The sequence below is a fragment of the Pterocles gutturalis genome, unplaced genomic scaffold (genome assembly GCF_000699245.1).
Source record: "Pterocles gutturalis isolate BGI_N339 unplaced genomic scaffold, ASM69924v1 scaffold2997, whole genome shotgun sequence".
Classification (NCBI taxonomy): Eukaryota; Metazoa; Chordata; class Aves; order Pterocliformes; family Pteroclidae; genus Pterocles; species Pterocles gutturalis.
Window position 1 is genome coordinate 36,509 of NW_010109969.1, and position 15,062 is coordinate 51,570.

Genomic DNA, 15,062 nt, shown 5'->3' on the forward strand with positions numbered 1-15,062 from the left:
GCCCCATCCCTGGAGGGGTTCAAGGCCAGGCTGGATGAGGCTTTGAGCAACCTGGGCTAGTGGGAGGTGTCCCTGCCCATGGCGGGGGGTTGGAACTTGATGATCTTGAAGGTCCTTTCCAACCGATTCTATGATTCCATGATTCTATGATTCCAGCATCCTGACAAATGTCCTGTCCATGTTCTGTATAATCTATTTTCCCTTGTTGCATGCTTTTCCACTTTTATCTAAAATAGGTGGAAAGACTGAGAAGCCAAAATATGGAGGGGAGGGGTTCTCACTGAAGTCAAATGTTCCTGTTTCTGACCTACACATGGTTCTCCAGATTAGATCAGGGTTTTCTGATGTGGTGCTTAAGACACCCAGAGACTTATTGCAGGGACAAAATCTTAACTAGCATGGGATGGGAAACAGTTATTGTTTTGTCAGAATCACTGTAATGTTTACTGTTTGGGTTTTTTTCCTCACCTGAACCAATTTAAAGTATTGATTTCTCAAAAATGTCCACAAACTCAAAAATCAGCTTCTGTTCCTCTCCTTGTCTTCTTTCTGCCCTGAGCAGAATTAGAATAACTGAAATGAGTCTTTTAAAAACTGCAGTGACATTTCAACATTTGAAATTATTTTTCATTTATGTTTCTAAACAAAAACTAAAAATCTGGGGGGTCTGGGTGTGGTTTTTTTTTTCACTGACCTCTTATCAAAATGAGTCATTATAAAAATGAGAATTATTTGGTTGCCCATACTAAGGTGTCTAGTACAACTTGAGTTTCCCTGGCCCTTATGTGAATATCTTGTACTGTACACATAATATTTAGGCAGAAAGGGCTGCAGTCGATTGCCGAAAAACTGGTCTCTAGTGCCATTCCTGATATCCTAAAGTAGCTGGGACATCCTCACAGAGATGGTACCTAAGAGATAGGACCTGCGGGAAACCTACACGCTTCTGGCTCTGCAGGTGAAAGCCAGGCTTGACGTCTAGAACATCTCAAGTGACTGTAGATACATATGCATGCACTGAAATGTTCCTCTAAACTTACATGAGATTAACACACCATAACTCTGTCTGGCGACTAGATTAACACATAATTTCTGTAGCTGCTAAGTGAGGAGCACCACTGAAATCCAGCTACTCTGCAGTGTAGAAAAAATATCAAGAAAAATTCTGTGTTATCTTGAAAAACACCTTACTTGGACGAAAGGCGCAACAGGGCAAGGTTATACTAGTAAATTCAACATCACCAGGGCAATGTTGTTAGAACTTGGTTATTTTTACTTGTAACTGGTTAGGCTGGTTGGTGAATTTAGCCTGGCTGAACTAGCCCTATGTGAAGCATTTCATGGGCATTAATATTGGCCAGGGAGCGTTCTCAATAGGCAGTTTGGATTCTACCATGCTGGATGCTGAGGGGGCATGGCCAAACCATCCCAGCTGTGCTGTGGGTCAGAGATTACACCTTGGCACTGCTTCATTTCCTAGTACAGACACATTCATACATCCACATAGAATAACCAGGTCTTGTTGCTCAAGACTAATCTAAGAGTGAATAAACCACAAAGAACTGGTTTAATTTACCTGAGAAGGGGGAAAAAAAAATCTTTTGGGATTGGAAAAGTAGCAATGCTGGAGAACCTAGGGCACGGATCCTCTCTTGGTCTCTCTGAAGTCAACAACTCTGTGTCAATCTACATCAGCCGAGAATCTGTCCCACAGAGTTTCAGAAGCGAGGCTCCTACCAAAACCAACCTTTGAAGCTGTATGTAGTCTGCTCTTCTGCTCTGCGCTTTTCTATTCTGTTTCTCCCACAGGTAATAAATAGTTTAGGGAGAAAATCTTGAATTTCACTATAGCAAAATGAGTGTACTGTAAACTCTTCGATGTATGTTGAGTGCATTTATATTTATGTGTGTGTGTGTGTTTCTTTTTCTTTTTTTTGTCTCCTTCCCATTTGTAGTTTGATCACTCATGGTTTTGGAACTCCTGCAATATGTGCTGCCCTAAGCACTTTCCAAACTGTTCTCAGTGAAATGCTGAACTACTTGGAAAAGCACACATCGCACAAAAACGGAGGAGCGGCGGAATCCGGCCAAGGACACGCCAACTCGGAGAAAGCCCCCCTGCGGAAAACTTCAGAGGCTGCTGTGAAAGAGGGCAAAACAGAAAAGACAGACTAGCTACATCAAACAGAATCTATTTCAAGAGAGTCTTGCTGCTGATATTTTTTTTTAAATATATATATCATTGAGGGTGATTTATCTCCAGTGGACCAAATCCAAAAAAAAAAAAAAAAAAGGGGGGGCAAAAAGAAAAAAAAAAGGAAAATCAAAAAAAGAAAATAAAAAAGAGAAAGATTAAAACAGAGAGAAAGAGAGAGCGTGAGAGAGGAAAGTATTCAACCCTAAGAACAGCAGTGTACAGTAATTGTGTGATGAAATTGTCACTTTTTTAAAATTTATGTTGCTCTAAACTACTTTTTTGTGCACGTAGTATTTGATTGCTCTGAATGATACACTAACACTGTTTTTTATAAGCACTTCTGGACTTGGCTGAGGTGGCACATGAAATTTGAAGCACTTTCTTCTCCGGCAGCACAGTTAGGGCCAGTGCATCGGCTGTGGGATATGCAGTTCCAGCATCCTGGCTTGGCTTGCATGCTGGATAGATTGAAAGAGGGCTTCCTCTGATCCATTGGAAATGCCTGAGCTACTCAACATTGGGAAAACAATATGGAAACCTGGCAAAAAAAAAAAGGAATTCTTGGGTCATAGGACAAATGAACCGTTTGGTGTTGGGGGCTGCTCATCCCCACATGGGAATGTCCAATAAAGCTGCACTGGAATGAGACCAGAACCTGTTGGGAATCTGTCCTGACCATTCAAGCAGCAGCTGTGGTGTCTCTTGTGAAAAGAGCATGGCAGACTAAAATGCAAAAAAAAAAAAAAATCTTGATAGTTTCAAAAAGAGCCCTGATCCCTCTGTGAACTCCAGATTAAAGGACAGCACGGGCTTCTGTCCTCTGTCTTCTCAGCCCCTGGTCCCACAACACTGCAGTCTGCCGTACCTGGGTCTCTATTCAACAGGATGGATGTAGGCAATCGAAGTCACCTTTTGTGCTGCCTTGATTTTCTGATGCTTTCTTTTCTTCAACAGCTTGTTTCTGCAGCTTTATTGTCTTTAGCAAATCAGCTGAGGTGCAGAGGTCTAACACAATCCACTCACTGAGAAAAAAAAAAAAAATCACAAATAAGACAGATTGGCTTGGTCCACAGCAGCTAAGTGGTAACAACCTTGTTAACGTACATTTGAAATGTTCTTAATCACCTACTACACATCCTCACACAGAAAACATTGGAGGCATCATTTGAGCTCAAACCCATTTTGAGTCAAGAGACTTTTTCCAGACACATTTGAACTTCTTCTTCAACAAGGCTTCTATTCTGTTCCTTTTCTTGTTTCTCTGACATTGCTTTATCGAGAAAGTTAGGAAGGACTGGTATTACAGGGTGGGGTTATACCGGCCATCTAAACTCCTTTTAAGATCACCAGAACCAGACCTTTTCTTCCAAGGGACAATTCATCTCTTTCTACGGTAGGAAATGACATAGTTGTCCACATGAAGTGTTTAGAGCCATTTAAGATGTTTTAGGGTACCTAAGACAGCCACAGAGTTTTGAAAGATATGACATGAAACCTATAGGAGAACTGGACTCACCTGGGGGAGTAGCTGGAGGATCCCAGAAGACAGCACTAGATACTTGTGGGTGGCCACTTGACCTGCACACCAAGTGTCTAGGACAGGTAGAAAGGATCATCCTGAAGTGCCTGTCTCCTCCACAGATAGTAGCCGGAACGTAAGGGTAGCGTTTTGCTTTATACATTACTAGAACTGGATAAATCACCTCCTCTCCCTATAATCAGCGGAGAGAAAAAGGCACTTACAGTATGCAATTCATCTCACCTCAAAGTAATGATGAATCATGCCCTGAAATTGTGTGTTTTTCTTATCTAGGTATAAAGGAGGCCGAGGATAAAAGCACTCATACATATGTCTACGTTGTAGCTTGCTAGAGCTAGTTAGCATGCATTACATCTTGGATGACCAGCTTTAGATTTCTAAACATAGGGACTACGAAAATTTGCCAAGGGCATTTAGATCTATGAAGAAGGGAGTCAAACTGTACTAACAACGTAAGCCTCACCTTCCAAATGTATGGATGGAAATAGAGCACTTATGGCATGATGTTGCTCCTCTTGAGTTCGGCAAGGACATTGTCACCATGATGAGAGAACACACTAGGAACTGATGAGTCCCTATTTGCTTGCACAAGGAAATCTATAAAAAAAATTCCTATGATTTTACCCAGACGTGTCCTTGCTCATGGTAGGTGTATAACTTAGATACCTACTTCAGTGCTATCTAGGCGCAAAAAAAAAAGAGGTGTATCTCCATGGGACTGCACCTCCTCAACACACTGAGATCAGCTAAGTGCTTAACAGAACTTAAACTTTACTGAATTAATTTTTCACTCCAGCACCTCTGAAGGAGTGCTAAAATCAAATGAATGATCCTCAGAGATGCCTTCAACAGAAACATAGTGAAAATGTTCTAGAACATGAAATACTTGAGTGAGAAAGTAGGTAACCATGAGTAAAAGTGAAAAAGAAACTCATCCTGCTTTTTCTGTTGCCCAAACTGAGGGAGAGAAAAGGAAAGGGGGGGGGGGGGGGGAAAGTTTGTCTGTGTGAGATACACACATTTGCCACATGAAAATTACTTTAAAGCAATTCAATTGTGTTCCTCTACTTCAGGATGTGAATAAATTTAAATCAGATTTTGATGAAGGGAAAAAAAGAGAATAAAAAACTTTTTTAAAACTTTTTAAATTTTCATCACTAAAATATCAGTCTTCTGGAGAAGGGGGAATGACTGGCTGGTTAGATTATTCTGTAAAACTGTTGAGAAAGCAGCATTTTATTGCAATCAAATTTAATGTCTGGTATTGGAAATAACATGTATACAGCATTATTTGAAATATTTACCTGTTCAGGATATGGTTCAAGGTCCCAACAATGATTTCTTTAAAGACTTACAACTTTTGCTATTACATAACCACTATGAGCCTCTGCTCCCCAGGCAACAAATTATTTTTGACCTGGATTACCTTTTGATCTATTAATATTGTTAAATCTGTGCACTCTTGGAGCCCCAGAACTTCCAGTTTTTGACTTATTGACCCTTACAGATTTTTGGTAAGGTTCAATATAGATTTGATTCAACCTGATTGAACTGTCATATGTTCTTACCATCAAAAAGTTACCTGCACCCCAATCTTTCTGGTTTTTCTTTTAGTATTTTAGTATATTTTAAAAGCAAAATTATTTTTAAAAGCTAGCTGTGAACTTTATTGACATTCACAGGCACTCCATTATTTATTTTTATCTACGCTTAATATTTCTATTGAGAGAAAAAATAATTATTGCTACCTTCTCTGCAGAACTAGCTATCAGATCAGTTTGCTGTCAAAATGCTTTTGGTTTTTGAGATTGGAACTTTCAGTGTGGTTTTAAGCAATGAATTCACTGATATTCCTGTTAAAATCTCAGCCTAAGCTGTCATCCACTTTCCACATACACCTGCACAATGCTACTGTGTGAGGGTTTCGGTTTGTTTTTTTTTTTCTTAGTCCTTTGCTCCTTGTCTCTATGGGAATGTTGCCATCTCAAAACATATTCAAGAATTAGATCAGCCTGAAGGAAGGTCATGGTTTGAAGTTAGTGGGTGCTCACTGGCAGCAAATTCAAATATGTTTGTACCTTTTCAACTTTGAAATTAATCTGATCTGAAAAAAAAAGGTTCTCCTTTGAGAGGTCATAGAACTGTTTGTTCCATTCAGGTCAAAAACATCAAAGGAGTACAGAAGAGTGTCCAAACATTTGTGGCCAGGGCAATGAATTGTTATGATTTTTGAAACTTAAAAAATATGTACATAGCTCAAGTGCTGTCTGACTATTTGGATCCTGTTGTACTTCAGCCCATTGCTCAGCTTTGTATGCCCTACACTTTCCACACCACGAATCTCAAAACACTTCAAGTACATCTCTGAACTTACTTCTTATACTAAGACCTGACAAATTAGACTCTCAAAGATCAGCTGTTGATATTTGGATTTGTTAGCAAACTATTCATGAAGTAAAGACACTGACTAACCACATGCCTTTATTTCTAAAGCGAGATGTTACTCACTGTGAGTACAAACAACTTGTGTTGACTAAGCTTAGAAGGTAAGTCTCTGGCCTCTGCCCTAAGATTTGGATCTCTATTCACACAGTCCTCCCTTAGTATCATTCCAGGGTAGAGATGTATAGTGAAGGGAGAGTTTTATGCAGATTATAAGAACTGGAACAATATTTGTATGGTCTGAAAAGGGGAGTTGACCACAGACAAGCAGCGATGACCCTGCCACCTACAGCTGAAGACTGTCAAGAATTTTATCCTTCAAGCTGCCAGCTTAAACCCTTACTCCTTCTAGGTGTCATCCTGTTGCCTTGGAGAACTGGCCTTATGCCAGTGAATTTGGACCTTTAATTTACTTCTTTTTTAAAGATAGACTCCAACATTCATTCAGAAAATACTTCAGCTCTCCAAATCAACAAGGAATCTGCTTTTTGAAGTTTCTCTTTAACTTTTCCTAAAAAGAAAACAAACAAAAAAAAAATGTGCTACAAGGCAGGCACAATGTATAGTCCTTCCAAATCCTGGACCTCTGTGTAAATATTTCCCCACCTCATCTCTTCCTTTGAACGTGACTCAGTGGCACAGCTGCAGCTCCGAATTTTGCAGCAAGGCTCAAGAAGGGCTGCTTTATTGTCCTAAGAGCCAATTTCTCTATCTGCTTTTTTGTTTATTTGCTTGTTTGTTTCCTAATACCAATAAGCAGTTTTGGTTTTAGATGTCTTAGGTATCCAAAAGGGCTGCTGATGAATTCCAAGGTCATTTGACTTCCATTTATCCTTCAGTGAGATAGATCTGCTGCTCTAACTTGTTATTTTTAAGGACAAGAAGAAACAGCATTAATAGAAGACACAAGCCTGAAACACAAGGAAGAACCAATAAACATAATTATACAGAAACTGTTTTAAAAACATCCTCTGCCTCTGCCCTCATTACAGGTTCAACAGGACTTCAAGCACAGCTGTGTGGGGAATGGGGGAGGAAGATAAAGTCATTTTCCTTTGCCAGGTGAAGGTCATTTGGAGAGGTCTGATCTTTTTGTATTGCTATTCTTTACTTTTCTTTATTTTGTACAAATAATTCTGTTCTGTACAGCAGCTGTTGTGATTGTATTTAAATGTGAGTGCGCACTTGGTCACCAACAAACAATGTCCTATTTATTGGTTTGGGGTTTTGGTTTGGTTTGGTTTTTTTCCTTCCACTTAATTTGACTTAATTTATAATTCATTGGTGAAAAACATAACCTTTTATATTTCTATTTCCTATACAAGCTACCTGTTTTACATGAGTCTATGAAGATAATGACCACATTTGATCAAACATTTCACGGCAATAAAATCTATGTTGATTTAACCCTGACTTGCCTGGTGTCTGAAAATAATTTCCATCTCTGGATAAATAAGAACAACCATTCCTGGCTAGCAACCAGATTTGCAACATTACAAGATCTAGAACTTCCATGCAATAGATAAGATGTACAAAGCAGAGGAACAACAATAATAGTATTCCCATATTACAGCGAGAAGATTGGCTTGTACAGAGATTAAAGATGGGATTGATCCCACGTAATAGTAGCTATATTAAATATTTATCTCATCTAGAATTTGTTAACCAGATGTATTGAGAGAAAGATAAAATGTCAAGTAATTTGTGCTGTCCTAAAGCAGGAATCAAACTACATGGGATGATTTACACTAGATTAGCCTCCCTCTGTTCACCATAGGGGAAAAGTGGCAGGAAAGCTAGTTCCTGTCCATTGACAATGGACGCAACCTAGAAAACTAGCTGACCTAGACGACCAGAATAAGTTGAGATGGATATTCTCAGAAGTGTCTTGCCCACAATTACATAGAAAGGCTGTGACAACGCTGGCAATCAAATCCATATCTCCACAGTATCAAATAATTCTTCAATCTTCTCCCTGCAAGCTTCATTTCCAACTCCTGCTTCAGCCAAGGGTCTTGGTTAATTGCCAATGTTCCCACTACAGATTTTGATCCCAGCGTTGAGACACAAGGTTTGACTTCCCAGGCAGTAATAATGAGAGTCAAACAAAAAAAAGCCTTTAGATATGAGTAGCGTCCTCTTTCAGGTATGACTTGAAGCAACTCAAGCTTAGATGTTTAGTCAAACTTTCCAAAACAAATGGATCTGAAAAGTTTTACTGAAAAAAATTAGAAAAGAAAGGGCTTTTTCAAGCAATTTCCTAGATATACTGTTTCAAAACTGGGAACCTGATGACAACCCTTCTTTTTGTATTTTTTCAGTGCTTGTAGAATTAACTTTATGAGTAATTCTAGACAATGACACACTAAGGGCAAAGCTGTAATGGCAGAAGCTTCAGAAGGATTTCAGTTGAAAAAGGAAATGGTTTAGGAGGGAGTTTCCACATGTTTGAACTTGGTTTATCCAACCCCCACCTCTGTTCTCTAACAAATGGATTCTTACTAATTAATTAATATTACACCTCTAATATTCCGGGAAATAAAATTTCCCAGGTGGTATAGTGAATTTCTCTGATCGGTTCTGCATGTGTTCTTCTCCAAAGTCAGAAGAAACACAACTGTGACAAATTCACCAGTGTTTTAAATGCAGTCACGAGAGGTTGTCTCTCCCATCCTTCTTCACTTTGGTGTGTAAATTTTCCACTCACACCATTAAAACAAAAAGAAGACAAACCTGCTGAGATTTGCAGAAGTGCAGTGCCAAAATACATGTCAATGTGCACAGGTAGCCTCTAATTTGTAGACACTGCAACATACAAGGAGATGAAAAGGAAAAACTAATTGGGAAAAAAAATCCTTCTCTATCAGATTTTAAATGCAAACTGCATATAGAGACCTCGGGCAAACTTGCATTCAAAGTAACTGACCAGGCAAAAAAGGGACCAAATCTGTAAAATGCTGAGTGTCCTGAACTCCCAGAATTAGTAGAGCTGCTCATCCATGTATGGTAATATTTGTCCACATGTTCAACAGAACTCCTACTTATGCTAGAGAGGCTGAGTGTTCACTTATATTTTGCTGAAAAATACAGTTTAGTTTCTAGAGAAGCATGAGAAGATAAATCTAACAAGATGTCTGGCCTCAACTGCTGTTTAGGTTCACCTTCCTGTAGAACAGACATGAACAAGAAATCAATAGGAACTTCAAGCTTTAACGGAATTTGTCATTGCTCTGGACAAGATTTATGTTGCTTTTTTAATGGAAGGATATTTGATTTAACAATATATAAATGCAGTTTCTGAAGCAACTCAAAATATCTTGCTTTTGGACAAATCATTACTAGGATTATACTGCAACATGGGACAGAGTTCTGCTTGTTCAGGATCCAGCATGGTAGGCAGACCCACTCAAAGACAATCAAGACAGTTTGCTGCCATTTGATATCAACAGGCCCACGGGGAGCATGATTCAATCACCCACATATAAGCATCAAGTGACATTTTAGACAGCCTTGTCTATCCTGCCTGGCTCCCCACCGCTTCTCCTGAAGGATCAAGGTCTCTCACAGCTTCACTGCATCTGTCAATCCCTTGTGTATATCTTGGATACTCAAGGAAACCTGAAATAATGTTAAACTATTTTGCCCCAGTCCTGATCCCTATGGATCCATCTTATCAATGTGTATAAAGACCTGATAGGGGGAGTAAAAAAGACAGAACCAGACTCTGCTCAGTAATGCCCAGTGACAGCACAAGAGGTGATGGGCACAAGTTGAAATACAAGAAACTCCATTAAAACTAAAGAAAAACATTTTTACTGGTGAATTTGCTTGAACTCTGGACTAGGTTCCCCAGAGAGGTTGTGGGGTCTCCATCCTTGAAAGTACTCTGAGGCTAACAGGACATGGCCCTGAGCAATGCTCTCAAGATGACCCTGCTTTGAGCAGGGCAGGTAGACTACATGATCTTAAGGTCCACTTTCCAACCTCAGATATTCTGTGCTTCTGTGAACCCTTTGGGCTCAGTTCAGTTGACCATGCACAAGACCAAGCAGCTTTTGGGATAAATAAGTTATCCTGCCCAGTCTATATGCACTTTTGCAGAGAGGACATGTATCACATTTTCCTGCTTCACTGTGGTTCCTTAGATACTCTAGTCCATAAATGCATAAGACTGTGAAAAGAGCAGCTGCGTTGCATCTATTTTAGTTACTTATTAATACCTGTGCCAATAGAAGCCAATGTGGTGGTGGTACCACACACAAACAGTTTCATCACCTTATGAAACTCAACCTCCATGTCTAAATCCTTGAGCTGGTCATACAACGGCAAGAGGATGAGTTGTATCATTATTACCACCCAGAGCCATCTGGTTTTCATGATCTTTTTTTTTTATTAATTAATATATTTAACACAAATATTAGTGAACCACTCTGGGCCATCATTATGGCCAGCTAAATTAAGGAGTTATCAAAGCATTGAGTCTTTGCCAATTAATATACAGTGTGAAGCCAGTAATAAAACTACACAGAAAATTAGAAATGGCCAGTAGAGAGCATACTAGTGGAACTGGATGCTCTGTGAATAAACTGCTGGAAGAATGCCAAGATATTATGGCCTTATTTGTCAAATTTGAATCCGGGAAGTAAGTGGGAAAACATGCCCTTGAAAAGTGCCTTTGATGTGAAAACAACAATGAAAGACAAACAAACCAACCTTTGTTCACCAACAAAAAGTTATACAATGAACTAGAGAAAGGTATATCAGGAAAAACAGCTTTAAAAGCAACATAATGATTTTGATTCAGATTGAAAGGGATTAGGAGGAAATTTCTCTCCCTTTACTCCTGTTAATTAAAACTGAAAGTAGAACTTTAGAAAATGGCATCAGAAGTATATAATGCTTTGTGGGGGCACCAAGTGTTTTGAGTCAGGAAAAAATCTTTTATGTCTGCTTAATGAGTTAAGTACACTATGGTAGCAGGAAGAGGTTCTGCGGAACCAGTCTTGTCGTTTTGGAGCAGAATGAAGAGAGATATAACAAATTGCCTCTTTTTCATTGTTACCACAGCATTAGTTTTTAACTGTCTCTAATCTGCCTTTCACTGAGTCCTTCAACAAAACCACAGCTTTGCATAGGTCTCTAATTTAGATGTAGAAGTCTGGTATCTTTATAGACGGGTTGTTTAGAGCATCTTCATTGACTGTAGAAGAAGCCTGGCTTGACTAAATAGAAAGCAAAAAAAGACACATTTAAGCTACCTTCAGTTAAAATTAAATGAGAGAAACTTTGAATAGCCATTAGTTCATCTGAGAATTAAATTGATGCCCCTGAAGAAGGAGTTGTAGCAATCTTATCTGTAGTCCACTCTGTGCTCCAGATTTACAGGTTCAATTCATCTAACAGACTGGATGACTTGTACATTTTAGATGTGTATGTTATCTGCACAGATTTTTCATGAGGGTTTTTTCCTGTATTTCGGTTTCTTCTCTGCAGAGAATGTATAAGATCAGTATAAGCAGATGTTCTGATTTCATACTCATGTTGAGGGGACATGGTGACACAAGGAGTGGAAAAGTTTCACTGGCTTTTTCAGGTGATCTTTTTTCTTACAACTATCTAACATCTGTTCGTTTTCAATGCTCCATTTCAAATAATGGAAAGCCACTGTTTTCATTTGACTTCTGGGTTCACAGAATTTCAAGAACAAGAAAAAAAAATGTCCTGCTTGTTTGGTAATATTTTAATTTAAAAATGTGTCCAGATTTTGCTCTATACACATGAGTACATGGATGAAGATAATAAAAGCGTGTATCAGTCCAGTGTAAGAACAGTATCAAACCAGACCAGCAGGTTCGGTAACCTGTCTCTCACAGTGACAATTACGAATGCCTCAGAAGAAAATAACAAGTGTTATGAACAAGAACAAAGGAACAAATTCATCTGTTGTTGCTCAATATCTTAGAATATGACAATTTGAGGAGTTTTCAAAGAAATTATCAGCTGTCTAGAAAATAAATATTTCTTTTCTTATAACTTAGTGAACCATAGAAGCTAATTTGTTGTTAAATTTTTTAAAATATGAACAGAAAAATCCACATAATTAGATGCTTAAGCGTCTGGCACCAGTTCTGTTCCCACTAATGAATTGTCTGACTGAGGACTCAATTAATAAAAAAATTAAAGGAGTAAAATATAATTAATACTAATCAATATGGGTTTACGGAAAATAAATGCTGTCAAATGAACTTGTTTTTCTTCCTTTTAATGAGATTACAAATTTGACTGACTTCTAAGGCACATTTAACTTGCAACCACAGGGATGTTGATTACAATTACAACAATTAGACAAAATACTAAATGCGTTAAATGAATCTAAAGCTATCTATTTGAACCTGAAATGAATGAAGAAGAATAATGACTGAGCATGTAAATTCCTAATAGAGTTTCAGGTTTTAATTCCTGCCCAGACGTTAGTTAATCTTCTCACCAGTGAGAATATATAACATCACTGATGGTAACATTTGTAATTGACTGAAAGATTGTAGGAAAACTGATGGAGAGAAATGTACCACGATCTGGATTGTTCAATAAGCTAGATGCCAGCAAACAGCCTATTAAGAGAGTGAAGATGAATTTGTATGTCTAAGAAGAAAATACCTATCTTTTCCCTATGACATGGTGGACTCTGCTCTGGAAAGCAGTGACTCTGAAAGGCAACTGTTGGTCATAGGTGACATTCCACTAGGTATGAGCTTGAACTTGAGGGCAGAAGGGTAAGAGTGTCTTGTGAGGGACGTGGACACACTGGACAGAGTCCAATGAAGAGCCACTGAGATGATTAAGGGTCTGGAGTGTCCCCCTTATGGGGAAAGGACGAGAGAGTCGGAACTCCTCAGCCTGGAGAAGAGAAGGCTCAAGAGGTGTTTATCAATGTATATAAATACTTGGCGAGAGAGTGCACAGAGGATGGAGCCAGCCTCTTTCCAGTGGTGACCAGTGATAGCACAAAAGGCAATGGGCATACACTGAAACACAAGAGGATCTCTCTGAACATCAGGAAACATTTTTTTACTCTGAGGATGACCAAGCACTGGCACAGGTTGCCCAGGAAGGTTGTGGAATCTCCGTCCTTGGAGATATTCAGAATTCATCTGGACATGGCCTTGGGAAGCAGCCAAGCAGGTGGCCCTGCTTGAGCAGGAGGGATGGACCAGGTGACCTCCAGAGGTCCCTTCCTACTTCAACCATTCTGTGAAGAGAATCTACCACAAAATGAAAGACACAACAAGCTTAATTTTTTCATCTTAATTACAAGGTGATACAGAGAACTGAAAAGGGTTAACAGATATACCCAAGCAGAAGATTTTACTGGTTAAAGATTTGAGTTCAACAAAACCTAGAATGGAAAACAGATTTGCACTTTTGTCAGAGGTAACAATTAGGAAAGGAACAATTTATTACATTATGCGAAGATTTTACATCTGTGGCCTTAAAAAGTAAAACCAAGACAGTATTATTATTAGTATTATGTTAACTCCCTTAAAACCACAGTTAATGAGAATTTTAATTTAGGATTGTCATGGTTCAATCCCAGACACCACACAGGAGCTCGCTCACTCCCTCCCCACCCTGGTGGGATGGGGATAGGGAGGAAAGTCAGAAGAAAAAAGTAGAAAACTGGTGGGTTGAGACAAAGACAGTTTAATAGGACAGCAAAGGAATACAATAATAATAACAGTAGTAATAATAATAATATACAAAATAAGTGATGCATGATGCAATGGTTCACCACCTGCCAACCAATGCCCTGTGAGTCCCAAGCAGCAATAGCAGCTTCCCAGCCAACTACCCCCAGTTTGTATACTGAGCATGACATCATATGGTATGGAATACCCTTTTGGACAGTTTGGGCTAGCTGTCCTCACTATGCTCCCTCCCAGCCTCCTGTGCACCTCCAGAGCATGGGAAGCTGAAAAGTCCTTGAGTTAGTATAAGCAGTACTTAGCAACAACTGAAAACATCTGTGTGTTACCAACATTATTTTCATACTAAATCCAAACCACAGCATTATACCAGCTACCAGGATGAAAATTAACTCTATCCCAGACAAAACCGAAACCAGGACAAGGACCCCACTATTACCTGGACTGAAGTCCCTGACAGCCACAGTGCAGTATAGGAGCAACCCAAAGAGACCCTACAGGGAACGGCTTGATTCTGGATATATTATAAGCAGTTTTTGGAGCCTGAAGTATGTTTCCCCTATAGATATAGTTTCCTGACTTTACTACATCTCCTTTCATGTACCTAGAATTTTTTAACTCCCTAAAGCTTTGCCTATGGTCATATCATCCAACTGCCTAGTTCCAGAAAGCAAACTAAGAGAGTGGAGGAAGAAAAAAGAAAGGGAGTGTGGTACTGGGGAAAAAATTATGTTCTCAAATTAGATAACAGGTCCGGTCTTAATTTTTCTTCCCTTTCCTTAAAACTGGTTAACTATCTCCTGACATTAAATTTAAATGTTGTACCTTGAGCATGGACAATTCACTCTACAGGCTATGTCCTAAAATGTGGAGAGTGTATTTCCTCTTCTAAATATAACATAAATCTTGTTTTTCAGCCAAATTGTATACAATTTGTATCCACATAAACATAGTTGAATTAAACAAACAAACAAAAAACAAAAAATAGAATCTCCTAACTTTCTGTCATATTAAACATTCAGTAAAACTGAGACTTCCCTCTAAAGGTTGCGCTTGGCCTGTCCCTGATTATGTGACTCTTCATTTAAGTTCAGTGCCTTCTGTTTGGTAATGGGAATAATCAAGAAATAAAAAGAATTTGCTTTATTCAGTTCCAAATGTAAGTGTCAATATCCCAACC

General features: G+C 38.9%; 1 protein-coding gene across 1 annotated transcript in view; it reads left to right on the top strand.

Moving 5' to 3' along the window:
- The window catches only part of TFAP2D (transcription factor AP-2 delta (activating enhancer binding protein 2 delta)), a gene marked incomplete at its 5' end in the record, with an annotated part of 28,494 nt that extends 26,251 nt beyond the window's left edge, over positions 1–2,243 (top strand). Inside the window, one exon of the mRNA XM_010073141.1 lies at positions 1,956–2,243. Within this exon, the coding sequence (XP_010071443.1) occupies positions 1,956–2,175 (220 nt within the window). The remainder of the gene's footprint in view (positions 1–1,955) is intronic.
- Positions 2,244–15,062: the final 12,819 nt, after the last annotated feature.